The sequence below is a fragment of the Branchiostoma floridae genome, chromosome 15 (assembly GCF_000003815.2).
Source record: "Branchiostoma floridae strain S238N-H82 chromosome 15, Bfl_VNyyK, whole genome shotgun sequence".
NCBI lineage: Eukaryota > Metazoa > Chordata > Leptocardii > Amphioxiformes > Branchiostomatidae > Branchiostoma > Branchiostoma floridae.
This window is the reverse complement of record NC_049993.1, coordinates 13,213,920-13,230,804: the sequence shown is the minus strand read 5'-3', so window position 1 is coordinate 13,230,804 and position 16,885 is coordinate 13,213,920. Positions and strand designations below refer to the sequence as shown.

Here is a 16,885-nt window from a genome sequence, read left to right as displayed (position 1 = left end):
AACTACTGATAATAAGTACTTTTTACCTTCAAGATGCTGCTCAATTCAGCACCCTCACTTTGTAAGAAAGATGTTGTCAGAATATCTTTTTCTTGAATTAGGAATATCTCTAAAATGTATACCATCCGTAAGAATTTGTAAATATTTTTTCTGGAACTAAAAGCTGTATTGTCTCGAATTGCCTACACGCTTTTCAAACTTATCATATTGCAAGAAGGTGTTCCAGACAAAGGCCAGAGTCAAGGTGTGTATATGAAGGAGGGTCTTTCCCTGAAAATCGGAATCACAAGTTTTTACAGTAGAGATAACAGTTAGCTTAATTTTGAAAAGACCTATAGTATTTTACACATCAGTATCTCTTTTATCTGGAATTTGCTTCTTACCATCAGCCTCTCAACAGGAAAATTGGTCAAGGTTACTTTAAAAAAAGCTGTCGATAGTTTCCTCCTCATCAATGTTTCAACAACGAGTCATTATAGCTTCCGTGATAGTAATCAGAATTAACAGACAGCAATGCCGGCGGCTTTAAATATTGAATATCGTGCAGGTTAACGCAGCAGCTTATCTTTCATCACAACGGGGCTGATACGATCTCAATTTCTGACAAAGCCGTGATCATAATGATGTTATTTTGCTGGAGGCAAAATCAATGATGTTTTATGATGGGGAGTGATGTGAGTAGAAGATGTACGAAGTACCGTGGAAGAACAGAGCCATAAAAATTATGCTTATCAGTGTAAAGTAAAAGCGCTGTATGATATATAAGTGCCATACATCTTTTGTGATTGTTCAGATAGCAGCAATTTTTCTCACCCCATCCATCGCATTTTACTTTGCAATTTGTCTTGGATGCATTGACATGTTGAGAAAGAATAGCAACTAGTCAAACAAAACTGTCCAAGACCTGTTAAAGTGGAGTTAGAGAGGTTATAATGTATGTTTTTCTTCTGTTTTAATCTTTTATGAATTTGTACTAAAAAAACATCACTTATTTGGTCATTAGATGTTAAATCAGGCTTGCAGACATTTGAGTGATTTGGCACATTAGAAATTGGCTTGTGGTACATGTATATGCATTTCTCATAATGATATCCACAAAAATTATGGTTTCCCCTTGCAAACCTTGGACTTATGAACGACTGACCTTAGTCAGTAAGTTTAATGGTCCGAAAATACTCAAATGTACATGTCATTAGTTCATTTGCAAAGGTTGTTCAAAAAGTCACTATTCTTCCTGACCACTGCTCTGCAGTACAGTAACAGTGATTCGTTACTGCTAGATCAATAATTTAGTTTGTTAGCCCACAGTGCTTGTAGCCATCTAAACGGAGGAAACATTCCAACGACATGACAAAAAGCTTTTAGGGCACAGAGAGATACCTGCTGTGAAGACGCTCCACCCTCTAGTGATCTATCGAGCCAAGACGTCAACCAGGGACGGCCCAACCTTAACTGGGCTGTTGTGAGACCGGTAATTACATTGTGAAATTAGAAAGCCAAATAATTTGATTTTCTTTAAGTAACTTACTGATAGGGAGCTTTGCCTTACATGGAAGTCGACTCAGCGGTGGCCCTGATTTTAGCGGCTGGACGCGAAAATCGATAGCCTGCAGTTGAGTCGAGAGTGCGCTCATCATCGGAATTAGTGCAGACGATTGACTTCTGATCGCATTTAATTGTAGCTTGTAACCAATCGCAATTGATCGCGCCAAGAGGTCTATATCTTGGGGTTTGTTATTGATTGCTACAAAGTTTGGCCTCTGATATCCCGGGCAAGTCCTGTTGATTGCAATTTGTAGCCAATCCTGGGTGATCACACACATGTGAGTTGTGTCGACAGGAGGGTCATTGATTTGCCATTCATCATGCCAGGGCAACTCCTGACTAATATTGATCATTGACCCGTCCCTGGGTTAGTTATCTACCTTCTGGACTACAGGATGGAGTGGCCAGGAGTTTACATGCAGTACTGCATGCAGTGAACACTACACATTCAGTACTGCCTTGGTACTGTGTACACTACACATTTACATGTAGTACTGCAAGCACTACACGTTCAGTACTGTGTACACTACACATTCAGTATTGCAAGCACTTGGCACATTCAGCACTACATGCACTATACATCGAGTACTTTGTACACTTCACATAAATTAGTACTGAAAGCACTACACATTCAGCATTACATTTCACTTACTCTACACACATTGAGTACTTTGTACACTACACATAAATGAGTACAAGAATCACTACACATTCAATGTCATCTGGTACTGAAAGCAACACTTAACAGATTCAGTACTGCTTGTGCAACTCAATCAGTACTGCGTACACTATACTTTCAGTACTGCATGCACTACACATTTAGTACTGCACCCAATACACATTCGGTGCTGCACGCAACACATTCAATACTGCACATATAGTACACATTCAATACTATATGCAATACACGTTCAATACTGTGTACACTACACATTCAATATTACATGCACTACACATTCAGTACTGTGTACACTACATAGTAGTGAAATCCAGCCACTGAGTCAGTCTGACACAGGTTCAGTCTGTAACTAAGTTTGTACTACCTTTTTGTCAGTGGAGCTGTATAATATAATCCCATAACTGAATAGAGCTTACCCAACTATGGTTCAGCTTTCGGTTTCAAGGACCGAGATATCCTAATCACTTCTTTCAGAACTTGTTCCCAAATCCTGTTCTTGGCGATTCATTCGTGTACTCTCCGAGCAGAGGTTAGGCTACGGCTGTTTTTTTAACGTCTTTTTAGTCGTTTTTATCGAGCTTTCTATTTGGTCATTTTTCTTGAAGTAACAATACAAGATACAATACAAAATAAAAAGGCCGAATAAAAATGACTAAAAAAAAAAACTTAAAAAAACAACCGGAGCCTAAGCTCTCAGTCTGCTTGGAGAGTACCATTCGTGTAGTTTTCAGACAAAAGATATGCTTTTGCTTGGTGGTTTCATTGCTCTACAGTATGTGACTATAGTGCTATCATAAACTCGAAAGTATCATGAAATTAGATCCCTGCAAACTTGAATGTATTTAAGTTTACATATTCTTGCATAGCCAAATTACAATGCTGCAACAAACATTTTTTAAATTTCATTCCAGAACTGGCATTCTTATGAATTTTTTAGTGTTCAATGCCTACACAGCGTAAAATCACGGAATCAGCAACTTTGGAGGCCTAATTATGTAACTTGCAGCAAGAAACAAATACTTACGAATGTGAAATGCCAACTTTCTCATTACTGTTAAAAACAATTAACTCAATACAACTTGTGCATGGCTGCTTTGTGTTATTGTATCCAATCTAAATTAGAAAGTAGAGAACAACTGTGATCTACTTTATGTTTCGACTTACTCGGTTATGCATTTATATATGAATTTGCAGATTTAATTAACAGAAACGTAAGCTTATCAGGGGCTCCGGAAGTACGCCCCTTTGTCTTCATTACAGGGAAGTGACATGTTTGAGTTTTAATGTGCTGAACTCGAAATGTCACGAGGCAAATTATACCAAACATTGTTCAAGTCGGTAAAATCATCCATAGATTAGTAGATGTTACTCTGCGATGGAAAGTAGACAGTAGAGGTTAAAAGAATATTTACGTGGTGAAGTACATTTCTTTGTTTCTTTTGTGTATGTAAGAGAAGTATGAAGCCTAGTAACCATACTAGTACTGTTGGTAGCTTGCCGCTATCTATTAAATTCTTAACAGTGCTAGGAGTGTAACCCACCTGCAGAGTTCATTCCTGCACGCTCTGAAATTTTTAAGGGGCTGTTATAAATTAGCAATGCTGAAAACTCTAAAGGCCATCTAAAAAGACAGGTGGACAGAAACAGGCTGACTGGGTACGGTTAAACACCCCTAAGCTGACCAGTGGAGAATGGTTACCAGGCTTTCAGCCTGACATCTAACATTTTGTTTTAGGGGGTCCAGAGAATTTTTTTTTTTCATATTTTTTATTTGATTCTGTCAGACCCTCTGAAATGCTATTTCCTCATTTTATTGGACAGATTTCATGTGGCGTTACTGAAAATTTTCTACTGTTAAATCAGTGAAACTGTTTACAAACTGTGTATGGAAATGCTACAAAGTATTATTTTTTTAGGACTATAATAAATTTCATCAAGGACATAATATGAGAGGGAAGAAAGGACAGACACTGGAGAGTACCCCCCAAAAAATTAAGTGTTATAGTGAAATCTTTACACATTATGACGGTTTACGTACTTGCATAACAACATTCTCATAAATTCCCCAAGAATTTCTTGGCAAAATTATCACCTAAAAGTAAAAAAATTTATAGAGCCCAGATCTTCTCTATTCAAGTAAATTGTTGATTTCTACTTTCCACAATTCAAGTTCTGGTTGCCAATTTGGATACAATTTTAAAATACTCCGCTTTGTACTGTCTGGGGCAACTTGTACTACCGTATTGTGTTTTGTTGTGAACTTATGGCTTTGTGTCTGTCCATGTACATGTCTGGTACTGTCAGTGCTTGAATGATCTGGGTGGTCTTCTCCCTCTGTGGTTAAACAAGCTAGCAGGGAGCCCTTTAGGAATGTAAATGTTATCATCGTACCCTGTGAATGGGATGAGCATGCTCTTTGGAGTCTGCTATGCCCCATTAGTTCCTCAATTAATTAAGCAGGACGATTTTAACGAAGCAGAACAGCTTACAAAACCGTTGACATTTGTCACAGAGCCTCCCGTTGACAGAGGGGATGTTTTCGTGTGTAGCACGCGTCTCTCCCCAATCAAGCCGTAATTCTCAGCAGGCGTTCCAGCCGCAAGTCTTTCCTGAACGAACAAAGAGAACTCACGACTTCAAAGCATACTTTTTAGGAAATTGGCTAGCAAAATGCTAATGAGGGACGCAAAAATATTCTCCGTCTCCCTGACAACATAGAGGATACAGGAAGTTGGGTACCGACCTCTGGAATGTGCCCTCTGAACTATGACCTCCATGGGTAGCCCCGACCTGAGGTCATGTGACCAAGCTCATCATGGCCGCCGGTTCAATCATGGCAGCTGCCTGGTGAATATTATGGATACTCTCCCTTTCTCACCCCTGTCATAATCATTTTAGGATCCGGCTCAGGAAAATGAGATGGTAACGTCCTTCAAAATTGCTATTAGATCTTCTAGGTTGAATGCATATGTGGCATTTAATGAAATCAAGTCAACAGGGCCAGTCACGCTGTGAGTGTTAGAATAGATGAACACTCAGTTATTCATTGCTGCCTTTCAAATATGCATGTAATCTATTTCTCATTGTTCTGTTATTGCTTTATTAATCTGGATGCCTGTGTGCTGCGTATGAGATTGTAGATGTGAGTGATATGTTTGTAAGTGTGCGGTATCATATAGGTATACGTTTTTTGCTGCTACACTGGTGTTTAGCTTTAAATTCAAGACAGGACAAAGGAGGTGCTTCACATTCAAATGTGCCATCTGTTGTGTGTCATGGGAGAGTGGGAAGGGGGGCACTGGTCGTTCTGTCAGCAATACATGATGTAGTGTAGCCCTCAGTATTACGCAGAAATAGTCAGTGTTATGATAGGCAAATTTAATTTCAGCCAAGGAAGCTTTGTGTAGATTAGTCAAACTAAATAGTACAAACTTGATGATAATATTGGTGGTATTGCCTGTACTCCATAGTGTGTAACAGCATCATAATGGTTTTAATGGTGCTTTCTTTTTCTAAGGATCCACACAGTATGAAATTGAAAACCCAAGTGCAAACCAAATGACTCTAAACCAATATGATCACACATTGTTAATTTAAGTTTAAGTCTTTACTTGTTTAGCCTGATTATGAATCCCAATAAACAATTGTTAAGTCTTGGGGTGGGGGAGGGTTAGACATACTGTACTTCAAACTCAGGGAAAGTCAATACCACTTCTAATTCCACTTTGCTGGAAAAGATAACTTCCTTTGTTCCATCCACTTGTAGCACAATGCACTTCTATATAAAACACCGTAATGCAGTTGAACTGAATTAAGCCCGCATGGTCAATACCGAAATAAATGAGTAACTTTCTCCCGATTTCATCAGCTTCCCACTTTCTTCGGAAAACGACTGGAGAAAAATGATTTACTGAGAAAGATTCGCGAAATCGGTAGCGCCCTAATTGTAGCCGTGACTTGATAATGGCGGAGACCAATGCTATCAGTATTGATTGGATCGACAAGTGTCCAACCTTCGTGACCCCGAGTCGGTGACCCCTGCCGCCCGCCAACCCCGGGAGTAGCGGTCTCGCTTGTCAATCTCGCACCGCGTAGCGAGCTAACCGCGCCGTTAGTATGCTCTAAAAGTGGTAAGGTCATGGAGTGGGAAGGAAGGGCAGTTGTTAACAGGGTTAGGGTTGAAAACTTTCACTTAAGTTGCACATGGTGTCATTAGGTTGAACATGGATGTGGAATTATTCATAAATCAGATGATTTTAATGGATGTATAGTTCCCTTGATGGGGTTTGTTATTAAATCTGAGCCGAATCCTGGACATATAGACATATGCCCATGTTTTAAATTTATTATAATGCATGACACTTTTTCAAGCTTGAATTCTGTCAGTTCCCATTCAGGAAAAACAACTATTTTTCAAAAATGGAAGAAGTCACAAAATGGACAAAGCATGAAATCTGATATCTGTAATTGTCACAAGATTTTATCCTTAAGGCCTGTATCATATTATTATCAGAAAGATGTTAAGTTGATTTTTTTGTCTAAACTGTATAGATAACTTTCTTTCACTTTCACCTCAATTATAGTGTATAGTGATGACACGAAGAAGAAGAAGACCTCAATTTCCCAATTTTGCTGTATTAACCCCTGCGGATTTATTTCCAAGCAGATGTAGAGCCTGGCTCAGTGTTTTTCACATGTTTTTTAGGCTTATAAATACATTTTTAGGGTAAGTGGAAGAGAAAGAAACACAGTCCACTTGGTCATAGGAAGACAACTAGAAAGCCTCTAATTCTAATATATAAATATATGTATAACACTGAAAGAAACACAAAAAGACAATTCGGAAAGCTTAAAAAAGATGTAAAACACTGAGCTTTTACCTACATCTGCTAGGAGATTATGCAAATAAGCACAGAGGGTATTGTAGGTATCCCAGCATGCCATTCACCATGTTGCCTCATGTGTCTCTGCCCACAGAGCATTCCCAGCCCCTCCACCTCGACCTTCCCCTCACCGCCAACACCCTCGGGTAGTCGCGTCAAGACCTCTCCCCCTCCCGACAACCCTACCATGTGTCGCTATGAGGTAGGTATACCCCAGGAAGGCAGGAGAAGTGCTGCATTCAAGGTACAACCATCTCAGTTCTCCACTCATACTATAGTCATAGTCATACTCCATTGATTCACTCCATTGCAAAGTGTAGGCTTCCCACAACAGGGCACTCTCATTGTTTTCATCTATAAGCTAGATCACCGTTTAAACAGTGCATGCAAAGGTGCACTGTGGATGATATGTCACAGTTGAAGTCCTCTGAGACATAATAAAGCATTTGTATTGCCAAATCATATCAAGCATATCTATGGGTCAAGAACTGTTTACAAGTTTTGATCACTGACCTTTGACATTACCCACAGTGCATCTTGCTGTGCACATACAGTTTAAATTGTAAACTGGCTTATTGACATGTGTCAAAACCTTATGGTTCAAAACTATAGAAATCTTCAGAAAGTTAAGACAATCATTTTTCACAAAACGTTTTGTGTACATGGGGTGTCAAGCTGACAAGAGTATGCACCTTTCTTTGTTCTTTTGTTTTAAGGTTTTCGGATATCATTTCACTAGAGTGTCTGCACTCCTTTGTCTTAGCTGTCATCATCACCATGTTTATGTTGCAATGTACGTTGTTAAGCACGCCAACATTTTGAAATGCACTCAATGCTGACTGCTCGTTTTTTCCTTGCAGAATTTCCAGAGAGTGAAGATGAACAGACAACAGAGATTGAATGGTAAGAGATGTCATTAGATTTTTAGCAAAAAGTTCAAAGTTCAGTGTTATGCATGGAAGTTTTGAAGAGTAAGTTTGGGCTTGACTTAACCAGTAAGAAATAGAAAGAACTTGGTAACGCAGCTTTTGTCAGAATGAAAGCAACTACTGGCACATATACATATCAAGAAAGGAGGTACATTATTCTGTTGATTAATTCTTTATTCCAGACACTAAAAGTAATTGGCTCATAGTAGAAGCAGTATATACAACATAAACATATATTACAGGCATCTCAAGAAGTTTTGTGACGACGTGGTAGAATGATTCCAATTTTAAAAGTACAGAGTCTACAGACTCTGCAATGATGTTAGAAGAGTGGATACATTTTAATGGATACATCTCGAGGATTATTGCTTTTATATAGTAAATGAAGCCATTTTCAGCATATACTGTGTTGGAGTATGTGTTGTTGAAAGTTTCCCAGCAGCGTTATGTTAGCTTGATATCCATGCCAGCCTCTGCCACCACAGCCCGTCTAGGCAAGGCCGCCAAGAAGAAGCGTAACCTGGAGGAGGCCACCAGCTCCGACGAGCTCCCAGCATGCCCCATCTGCAGCGTGAAGCTGGGCGGGACTCCCGAGGAGATGAACGGACATGTGGAGGCCTGTCTCAAAAAGGTACGTAGTTTACGAATTGATTGGCACCACCACAAAAGTAGAGGCCTTTTCAGAAATCCTTATTGCTTTTCCTTGGAAAAGGATAGTTTGTAAATGCACTATTTGTCGAGAAATAGAAGCCTTCTGAGAATTCTGTAATGCTCTTTCTTGCAAAAGTGTTGTTTGAAGGTAGATTTTTTTTCTTCACAACGTCCCAGAAGCGGAGCCCTTTTCAAAATTTCATAAGGCTTTTCCTCAATTGCATAAAGGTAGTTTGTACATGCAGTATTTTCTTAGCAAAAATTCTCAGAAGCTATTTTTTTTGCCACAATACATTTTTCCTTACTGTTTTGTCAACTTCACTTGAGTGGTGGTACCCTTTGATGATACACTCTATACAAAGAAACTTTTCTTAGGCGTACAGTCCAAACTTTACAAATGTGACCACTTTTTATTATATTATCTTTCCCCTTGACACACTTTCAGAATCCTGTCTTTTATAAGTGACCACCTGTCCACATAGACCAGATTGTATTGGCCCCATGGACCCGGGTAGTTTTGACTGTATGACTTTTTGATTGATTTGTAAGTTTGATTGGTCTCTCAATTGTAGCATTGTGAATGAACCTCTGTATTGCTTCCCCACAGAGCCAAAGAGAGAGTGAGACGGAGCCAGTGGATGTGGAGGGTGAGACAGAGGTGTTGAGGAGTACACCTGGGCTGGACAGACTCGCGTCAGAGCAACCTCCATGCTACAGGGACAGTTTGAAGGTTAGAACACAGTTTTTCAGAATCACAATAATGCCCCAAGTATTTTCTCATCCTCCTACGCAGGGACAGCCAAACTGCCTGTCTGGATGTGCCCTGCTCTTTTAACCGTCACTCTTAGTTCCTGCGGACGTCCCCCCCAAACTAATTGTCAGCCAATCAGAGAATAGGCTTTCCATTTTCTAAAGCTGTCTGGCATGTATAAGGGTAAACTCATTAATATTTATAAGCAGAGCGGTTAGGAACTAAGGGTGACGGTTGGAGGAGCAGGGCACATCCAGACAGGCAGTTTGGCTGTTGGCTGTCCCTGCGTAGGAAGATGGTATTTTCTATGAGAAGGCAACAGTAGAATCTTGGAAGATCCACACAAGTCTCGAACCTAGTCTCGTGATCTCGCAAGATGAGGTCATTCTGTGATCAAGATGTATTGAGCAGACATCGAAAATTTAGGGGTACTGGGATGTGTTTTGCATACTTTCAAGAGTCACTGAAGTATATTCTATTAAAACTTACTCATATACATGACTGATGAACCTCTTCAATAGTAGAATTTGCAGATTTTTGTTGAATTTATCGATAAGACCTGAAACTGCATCTAATTTTTTTTCCACTCCACGAATTGAACTCTGACTGGTAACCCTAATGTTGCTGTTGATGTCTTGTTCAGCCCAAGGGTTCCAGGTGGTGCGGAGTAAGAAGGAGAATGACAGTGACCAGGACCTGAATGTGGATGGGGATGATGCAGAGGAGTATGGAAAACCTCAGCATCCTTTGGTTAAACATGTGCATCACAGAATGGAAAGACCCAGAGAGGGCATTAGTAGCTTAACTATTGATATTATCAATTGAATTTTTTTTAGTCAGCAGCTAGTGTAACTGGATATACCTGTAGGAGAATTCTTTTTACACAACCAACAGGTACTTACATAGCTTACGTTTCGATGTCTCTCAAACACCTTCGTCAGAGCTTCTAACTTGAGCTCTGCTTCTTACCGCTATATGTAGCTGATGTAGGTGGCGCTTTTGTGGTGAGAAAATAATCCCAAACGTGGCTAAGGTTGACCAATCCTATATTCTACCAACCTGATGAAATTATTCTCGGGAGCTAGTGTAACTGTTTTTCCTCGATGCAGTATTTTTCTAGCTAGTTTTGATTTACTAGTAGTTCCCTTTTTTGCATCTTTTAGTACCTCTTGAGTACTGTATTGTATATCTTTAAATTCACTAGAATATCTCGTCAATGAATGTTAGACATCCAGCTAGTAAGATATGCCAAATGACAGTCACTCAAGCAGCTGGATATGATTTTGGAAATGGACAGACATTTCAGATAACATCCGTTATGTTTAGTCAGTGACACGACAATGTTTTGTTAGTGGCTCCTTGCAAATCAGCTTCTGACATCCGAAAAAGAGTAATTTCTGGGTCATTAACGCAACAGTACTTTGAATACAATATTTCCAGACCAGAGAAAATGTTGTACCTTAACCCAAGTGTTTAGATACCGTGAGCGTGACATCATTCCCTGCACCTCAGATGAACCCAGTGAGAACAAGGAAAGAGAAGCTCTCAGAGAAGCCGTGCTTGGGTAAGAAAATTTTCATCTCGAATATGGTATCCAGGTAGGAGAGGCCCAAAAAGATAAATTAAACATTTCCATATAAAGCCTCTGTCACATAGCCAACAAGCTTTGGCCATATTTAATCATTGTCACCGAATTTGGAATCAATAGAAACTAGAACTTATTTTTCACTTGAAAATGTACCCCATCACATTCAACTGGGCATGTGTAACTGCGAATATCGACCGATCTCTATTAACTTGCAATGATTAAGAGAACAGCCTGGTATATTACTACAAGAGTATCATTTAGAGCTTGATTTTCTTGCTGACTGTGACAAGGGCATGATAAACACTAACTTTCTACAAGCAATGAGTGTTGTTTCTAATCTCTTACTATGCTACATTTCTTTTCTATGTTTCCAGTAGAGAGAATAATGAGGACCCCTCCCAGTCAGGAGACAGATCCAGATGGGCAAATGAAGAAGGTAATAATTTTCTTGTCAATGAAGCTAACTGTCCTAAAATGTACTGTACGTGATGTTATGTAGTATCAAAAGTTACTGGCTTGCTGTACAAGTAATGAAAGATTTGGACACATCTGTTTACTCTAAGTAGATGAGAAGGTTACAAATTAAAGATGTCGTAAATGAAAAATCACTTCCCTAGGTTCAGGAAAGGAGTCAAGTTGACAGCCCTAAATGTATAATACTATGAACTGTATTATTGCTGTCCATAGCTAGACATGAACGCAATATTTGTGTACATTGCTTTAATTTATGAAGGGTGGGGGAGGCGCGAGGCCTCACCCCGTCTGGAGAAATTGAAAAGAACTATATCGTATCACAAGGTCCCAATTGGCACACCTGTATACTAGGTATGACAGAAAGATTTCTTCTGCCCGTGGGTTGTGTTGTATCTAATACAATTTTGAAAAGTTATTAAGATATAAACTCCAGCTCATGTACTATTTTAAGTTGAAATTTATTGTTGAGCACAAAAAAATGCATTGTATGTTGCCATGAGTCATAAATCTTTGATTTTTCACCTTAAATATAAAATTGTATAAATTATGGTAATGACCAGGTAGCTCATGAATATTAATTAGCTGGCAGCTCCCACATGAATAGGTATATGGTAGACATTGTATTGGATCTGATTTCAATAACAATGGCTGTTCTCTATTCACAACTATGTCTTCTATTGTAGTTATATCGATGACAGTTTAACATGTAATTGTGACAGGTAATAAGATATGCCAAATAGTAATTACACAATCAATGATAGTATACATATGTATTCAAAAATTTTTTTTCTGTTTTTTTTTAGGTAATCCAACCACAAGTAATGGCCCAACAACAGATTCTGTAGAGACTACAGAAGCAGGGGGCACCAAATCAAGGTGGGGAATAAATGCTTTGTAAGAAATATGTAACTGGATATTCAGCAGTTAGCTGCATATCTCTTGAATTCATCTTTTTGGTAACTACATGTAAGTACTAATCTGACAGCTTAAAATGATTTTGAGGAAATTGTTTTAGATTAGTCATCTTAAAAGAGTATGCTTATTTCCTCTGGTACTGTTCCATCTTTTTTCTCTATCTGTTCGTTTCTCCTTTCATCCGTCCATAGTGGGGTCATGTGGTGTAATGGCATGGTGTTTGGCCATTAACTCAGATCAGGTCCAGGTTCAGGTCCGGACCTGTACCAGATCCTCTGGACCTGGTCCGTTACTGTACCCACCCCTAGTCCATGTCTTATCCAAGAAAAGGCTGATGTGTTCTCTGTTGACTGTTCAGGGAGCCCGTAGCGTCCACCAGCCGTGGCCCAGTCAGTGATAAGGTGGTGGAGGCACTGAAGGCAAAGATACGGGAACAGGAGCAGCTCCTCAGCAAGAAGGACCGCATCAAGTGTCTCATCTGCATGGTGAGTCCAGAAACACCCCTCCTGACAAATGGTCCTGTACAAGTCCTCTCATTGAGTCAACAATTTTCTACTTATAGGATACATTGCAGTAACAGAATGTAACTGTTAAGTTCTTTTTGCATTAATTCCCAATTTAGTGGAAAATCATGGACACTTTTGATTGGCATTTCCTTTGAACTCTGAACTTTAGATTTTGACACTTAGAATTTAAAAAAAATCCTGCATTATATGCCCTTCATTGGATATATAATAATGTTTTTGTTGTTGACCCACTCCAGGAGCCCTACACTATTCCTCTAGTGTCCATCAACTGCTGGCATGTCCACTGTGAAGAGTGCTGGCTCAGAACTTTGGTAAGGCAAAAACTGTTGATAACAGTAATTACTACCAAGGCCAGACCAAATTATTTCATAGGTTTTCGGACATTTCGAGGTGCAAGTATTGCAAGGAAACAACATTAGAAACAGACAGCAGTGAGAGAAAACTTGAATATTCACTCCAGTCAACTGAGTGCAACAAGGCATTGACTCTGGCTTCTTCTCATTAGAATATGAGAATTTAAGTTGTGGCATAAAAGACAACTCTTTGTAAAGGCCTGCACAGTCACAACTCTTGCAGCACCTACAGAAAAGTATGTAATAACAAGTGTCTGTTTCACTGATAGAAAATACCACTGGTAGAATGCATCCAGATTAAGAATTTGCCCCCCTCCGCACCACAACAGTTAACATTTTGTACTTTATTCCTCCTTCAGGGTGCAAAGAAGCTGTGTCCCCAGTGTAACATGATCACAGCAGCGGCAGACCTGCGGCGCATCTACCTCTGACAACCAAAACATTCACACAGAAAGGGAGGACACAATCCATATCTACAGTCATTCTAAAACTGTTATATAGCACAAACATGATCGGACAAGAACTCCTGTCCAACTTCAACCCATACCGTTTTTACTCGCGCAAAGAAAATGCTGTAAATTTGATCGCTACTATCATCGGAGGATTAAACGACCACCGCTACAAAGAAATGCTTCAAGGGATTGCCAGATCATTCGAATGTGTCGACCGATAAACTCATGGTTTGATGTCCGTGCTATTTGTATATCTGTGAAAACTGGACAATCAAAGTTGGTGCTGGTTTTGTTATTGTGGAGTGGCTATCGATGTTGACTGGTCGAAATAATGAGGAATAGATATATCATTTGTTGTACTGCATTGCAAAATACGAGGACAAAAAAACAACAACAACAATTACACATTCTTTCAGACCAAAATTTCTTCAGGGTTTCCTATACAAGAGTTAAAGGATATCTATATATGTGTATGAGCATGTGTGTGTATACTGTGTATATAATGTATGCAGATGCCTTAAAACCTAGTTGGGAGTTTGTTGGCGTTGTATTAAAGCCAGTTGTTGTAGGTGTTAGTGAGCGTAGCTGCAGGTGTAAATGTTTATTCTTCTGTGTATCCGCACACCTGCGTAAGCACAAATAAGGGAAGTGCTGTAATATATAGAATCAGAGGCATGCCCTTACGAGAACCCCCTTTTCTACAATGTAGTAGTCTACAATGTTGTGCCACAGCATAAGACAGTGGACTAAACCATTGTTTTAGATGGGTAATAAAGAAACGTAAGTTGCCACAAAAAAGGTACAAGCTTTGTTTTCAACTTGTAATAAGAAAAGGGGCGGAAGGATTTGTGGAGGCACATGAAGAAGTTAGTGAAAGCTTAGCAAAGGTTCAGTTTGTTGTTCGAAATGTAAAACACTTTGCTCAAGTAAGTTGAAGTAAACCATGGAACAAAGTAATAACAAGAACTGTGTGTGCATTCTTTAGCTAAATAAAAGATTTGCACTAACAATCTCAGAAGTCCCCCCCCCCCCCCAGAAAAAATCTTGGTCCACCCCTATACATGTACAGAACATGGAATCTCCCGTTTGAAGGTTTGAAAAGCTTGGCAAGCTCTATACGTAAGAAAAGTCTCTGGTTAAACAGTTTCTGTTCAAACCCTATTGGCAGTGTGTGTTATATACTTAATGTAACTACAGTGTTATAAAAGGAAGAATACCACGGTTGCAAGGTTTGTACTTAATTCTATAAAGGGTAAAGAACTTACCCAGGTGATCAAATCCTGTGGTATATGAAATATAAGGATTTTTTTCCTCATCTTTGTTATTATAATTTAACTGTTAACGACTGTTTGTTAGAGAATTAATGTTATTGTTACGTAGTAGACCAAAGTTAACAACTTTTCCCGTGCTTATTTACACCATGTTGTGTACAAGTAGTTTGTTTATTTGTTCTTTACTGGAGCCTTTTTATCTTTAAAAAATTAAAACACTTGTCACTTTAAAAACTGAAAGTCAGTCATTTCTTTTAATGAAAGGAAACCCACCTCGCAACTTACAGATTGGTAAGTTTTGCATGCTTTTCTATATAGTTTTTGGCGATGCCACAAGGATGGAGTCATTCTTTTTTTTACTTCTGTTGTGATGTACTCCAGCATTTTTGTCATGGTATATTACTTAGAGACACAGTTCTCCTATGCAGAGGCGAATTCTCAGCCTAAAACCAGTCATAGTTCTAAGACTAGGGTTCGTCTCTGCTTAGGAGAATGAGAGACACTTATATTAGAGTGACATTCTAGATTTAAAGTGACTTGTGTTTTCACATGTTTTAGATCACTCCTAGACAATGTGCACTTTTGCACTGAAGAAAGCTGGAAGGAAAAGCCATGTGCAGGTTTTTTTAAGGAGCTGATCTTTCTACATCATGCTTTTTGTTTGCAAAACAAAACCTTAGCAAGAAAAGAGTCCGAGAAATCATCAGAGCACACTAATTTGTAGGAATCACTGTTAGATCTTTATTTTGTTGGAATTATCACATTTTTAGTAACAGATTGTTACATGATGATTTAAAAGGCCTTTTTTTGATGACTTCAAAATACAAATGACTGTTATCTTTTGACCACCACTGCAAAGTTCCATGTTGCTATCATTTCAACGTACACACTTTGGAACTCTTACCAGTGAAGAACAGAAGCTTTTTTTTCATACAACTTAATGATATTCAACAAATATGAAGATAGAAAATACAAAAAGTATTCCCTCATCTATTGGTGGGAAGGTAATATTGGCACATATCATACCAATCCAAACAGTCATGATTTGATTACTGATATACACTCAATCAAAAAATTATTGTTTACAGAATATTATCACAGTTTGCATAGAAATTGCACATGGTATATGTATAACTAATGGCAGGCTTAAGTATCTGTTTGATAACTTGATGATTTCTTTTCTTTTTTCAGATATGTATTTCACTGTTTACAATCCCACTTTCAGTTCTTAAGTATTGTACAAGAAAATGGCTGCTTAAGTATTGTTGTTGCTTCTCAAGATGTAACTAATTGGTGTACAGATGTTTAAGGATGTTGAGAGTTATTTGTTATACTTGTTGCTGGAAGTGAATTCTGGAATACTAACAGAAGTGTAACTATACCTTACACAGCTAACAATGCTGCATGGGTGAGAAACTGTGGCCAAGACTGTGGTACTTAATGAATAAAAACCCTTGAGCAACTGAGAGCAGAACTTGTAGAGTTTCTTGTTCCTTGGATCGAAAGATATGCTTGTCTCTTGTAGCTGCCAAAATCCTCACAAAATCATAATGTAATTGATTTTTCTTTCCAGCAATTTAACAGTATTTACAGCAATTGGTATTTTTGCCTCCTTTTACATATTGTATGTAAACTTATGTAAAAAGTATATTTTGCATAGAATGAGCCATCAAAACATTATATTACTACACTCGTAGCTGCCATTTTTTCCAAGTTCAAAAGCCTCACAGAATGATAATGTAGTTACTGTTTTCTTTCCAACACATTAACAGTATTTACAGCAATCATTATTTTTTATTATACTACTACACTCATAGCTGCCATTTTTTCCAAGTTCAAAAGCCTCACAGAATCATAATGTAGTTGA

At 38.7% G+C, this 16,885-nt stretch overlaps 1 protein-coding gene across 1 annotated transcript in view; it reads left to right on the top strand.

Annotated features, from left to right (window-relative positions):
- LOC118431461 (E3 ubiquitin-protein ligase RNF220-like) overlaps window positions 1-14,815 on the top strand; it is a 59,285-nt gene extending 44,470 nt beyond the window's left edge. The window contains 12 exon segments of the mRNA XM_035842698.1: window positions 7,202-7,351; window positions 7,968-8,010; window positions 8,507-8,667; window positions 9,295-9,417; window positions 10,082-10,123; window positions 10,126-10,178; window positions 10,916-11,002; window positions 11,401-11,462; window positions 12,304-12,376; window positions 12,774-12,900; window positions 13,179-13,253; window positions 13,655-14,815. Of these exon segments, the coding sequence (XP_035698591.1) occupies window positions 7,202-7,351; window positions 7,968-8,010; window positions 8,507-8,667; window positions 9,295-9,417; window positions 10,082-10,123; window positions 10,126-10,178; window positions 10,916-11,002; window positions 11,401-11,462; window positions 12,304-12,376; window positions 12,774-12,900; window positions 13,179-13,253; window positions 13,655-13,726 (1,068 nt within the window). The 3' untranslated portion in view covers window positions 13,727-14,815.
- Window positions 14,816-16,885: the final 2,070 nt, after the last annotated feature.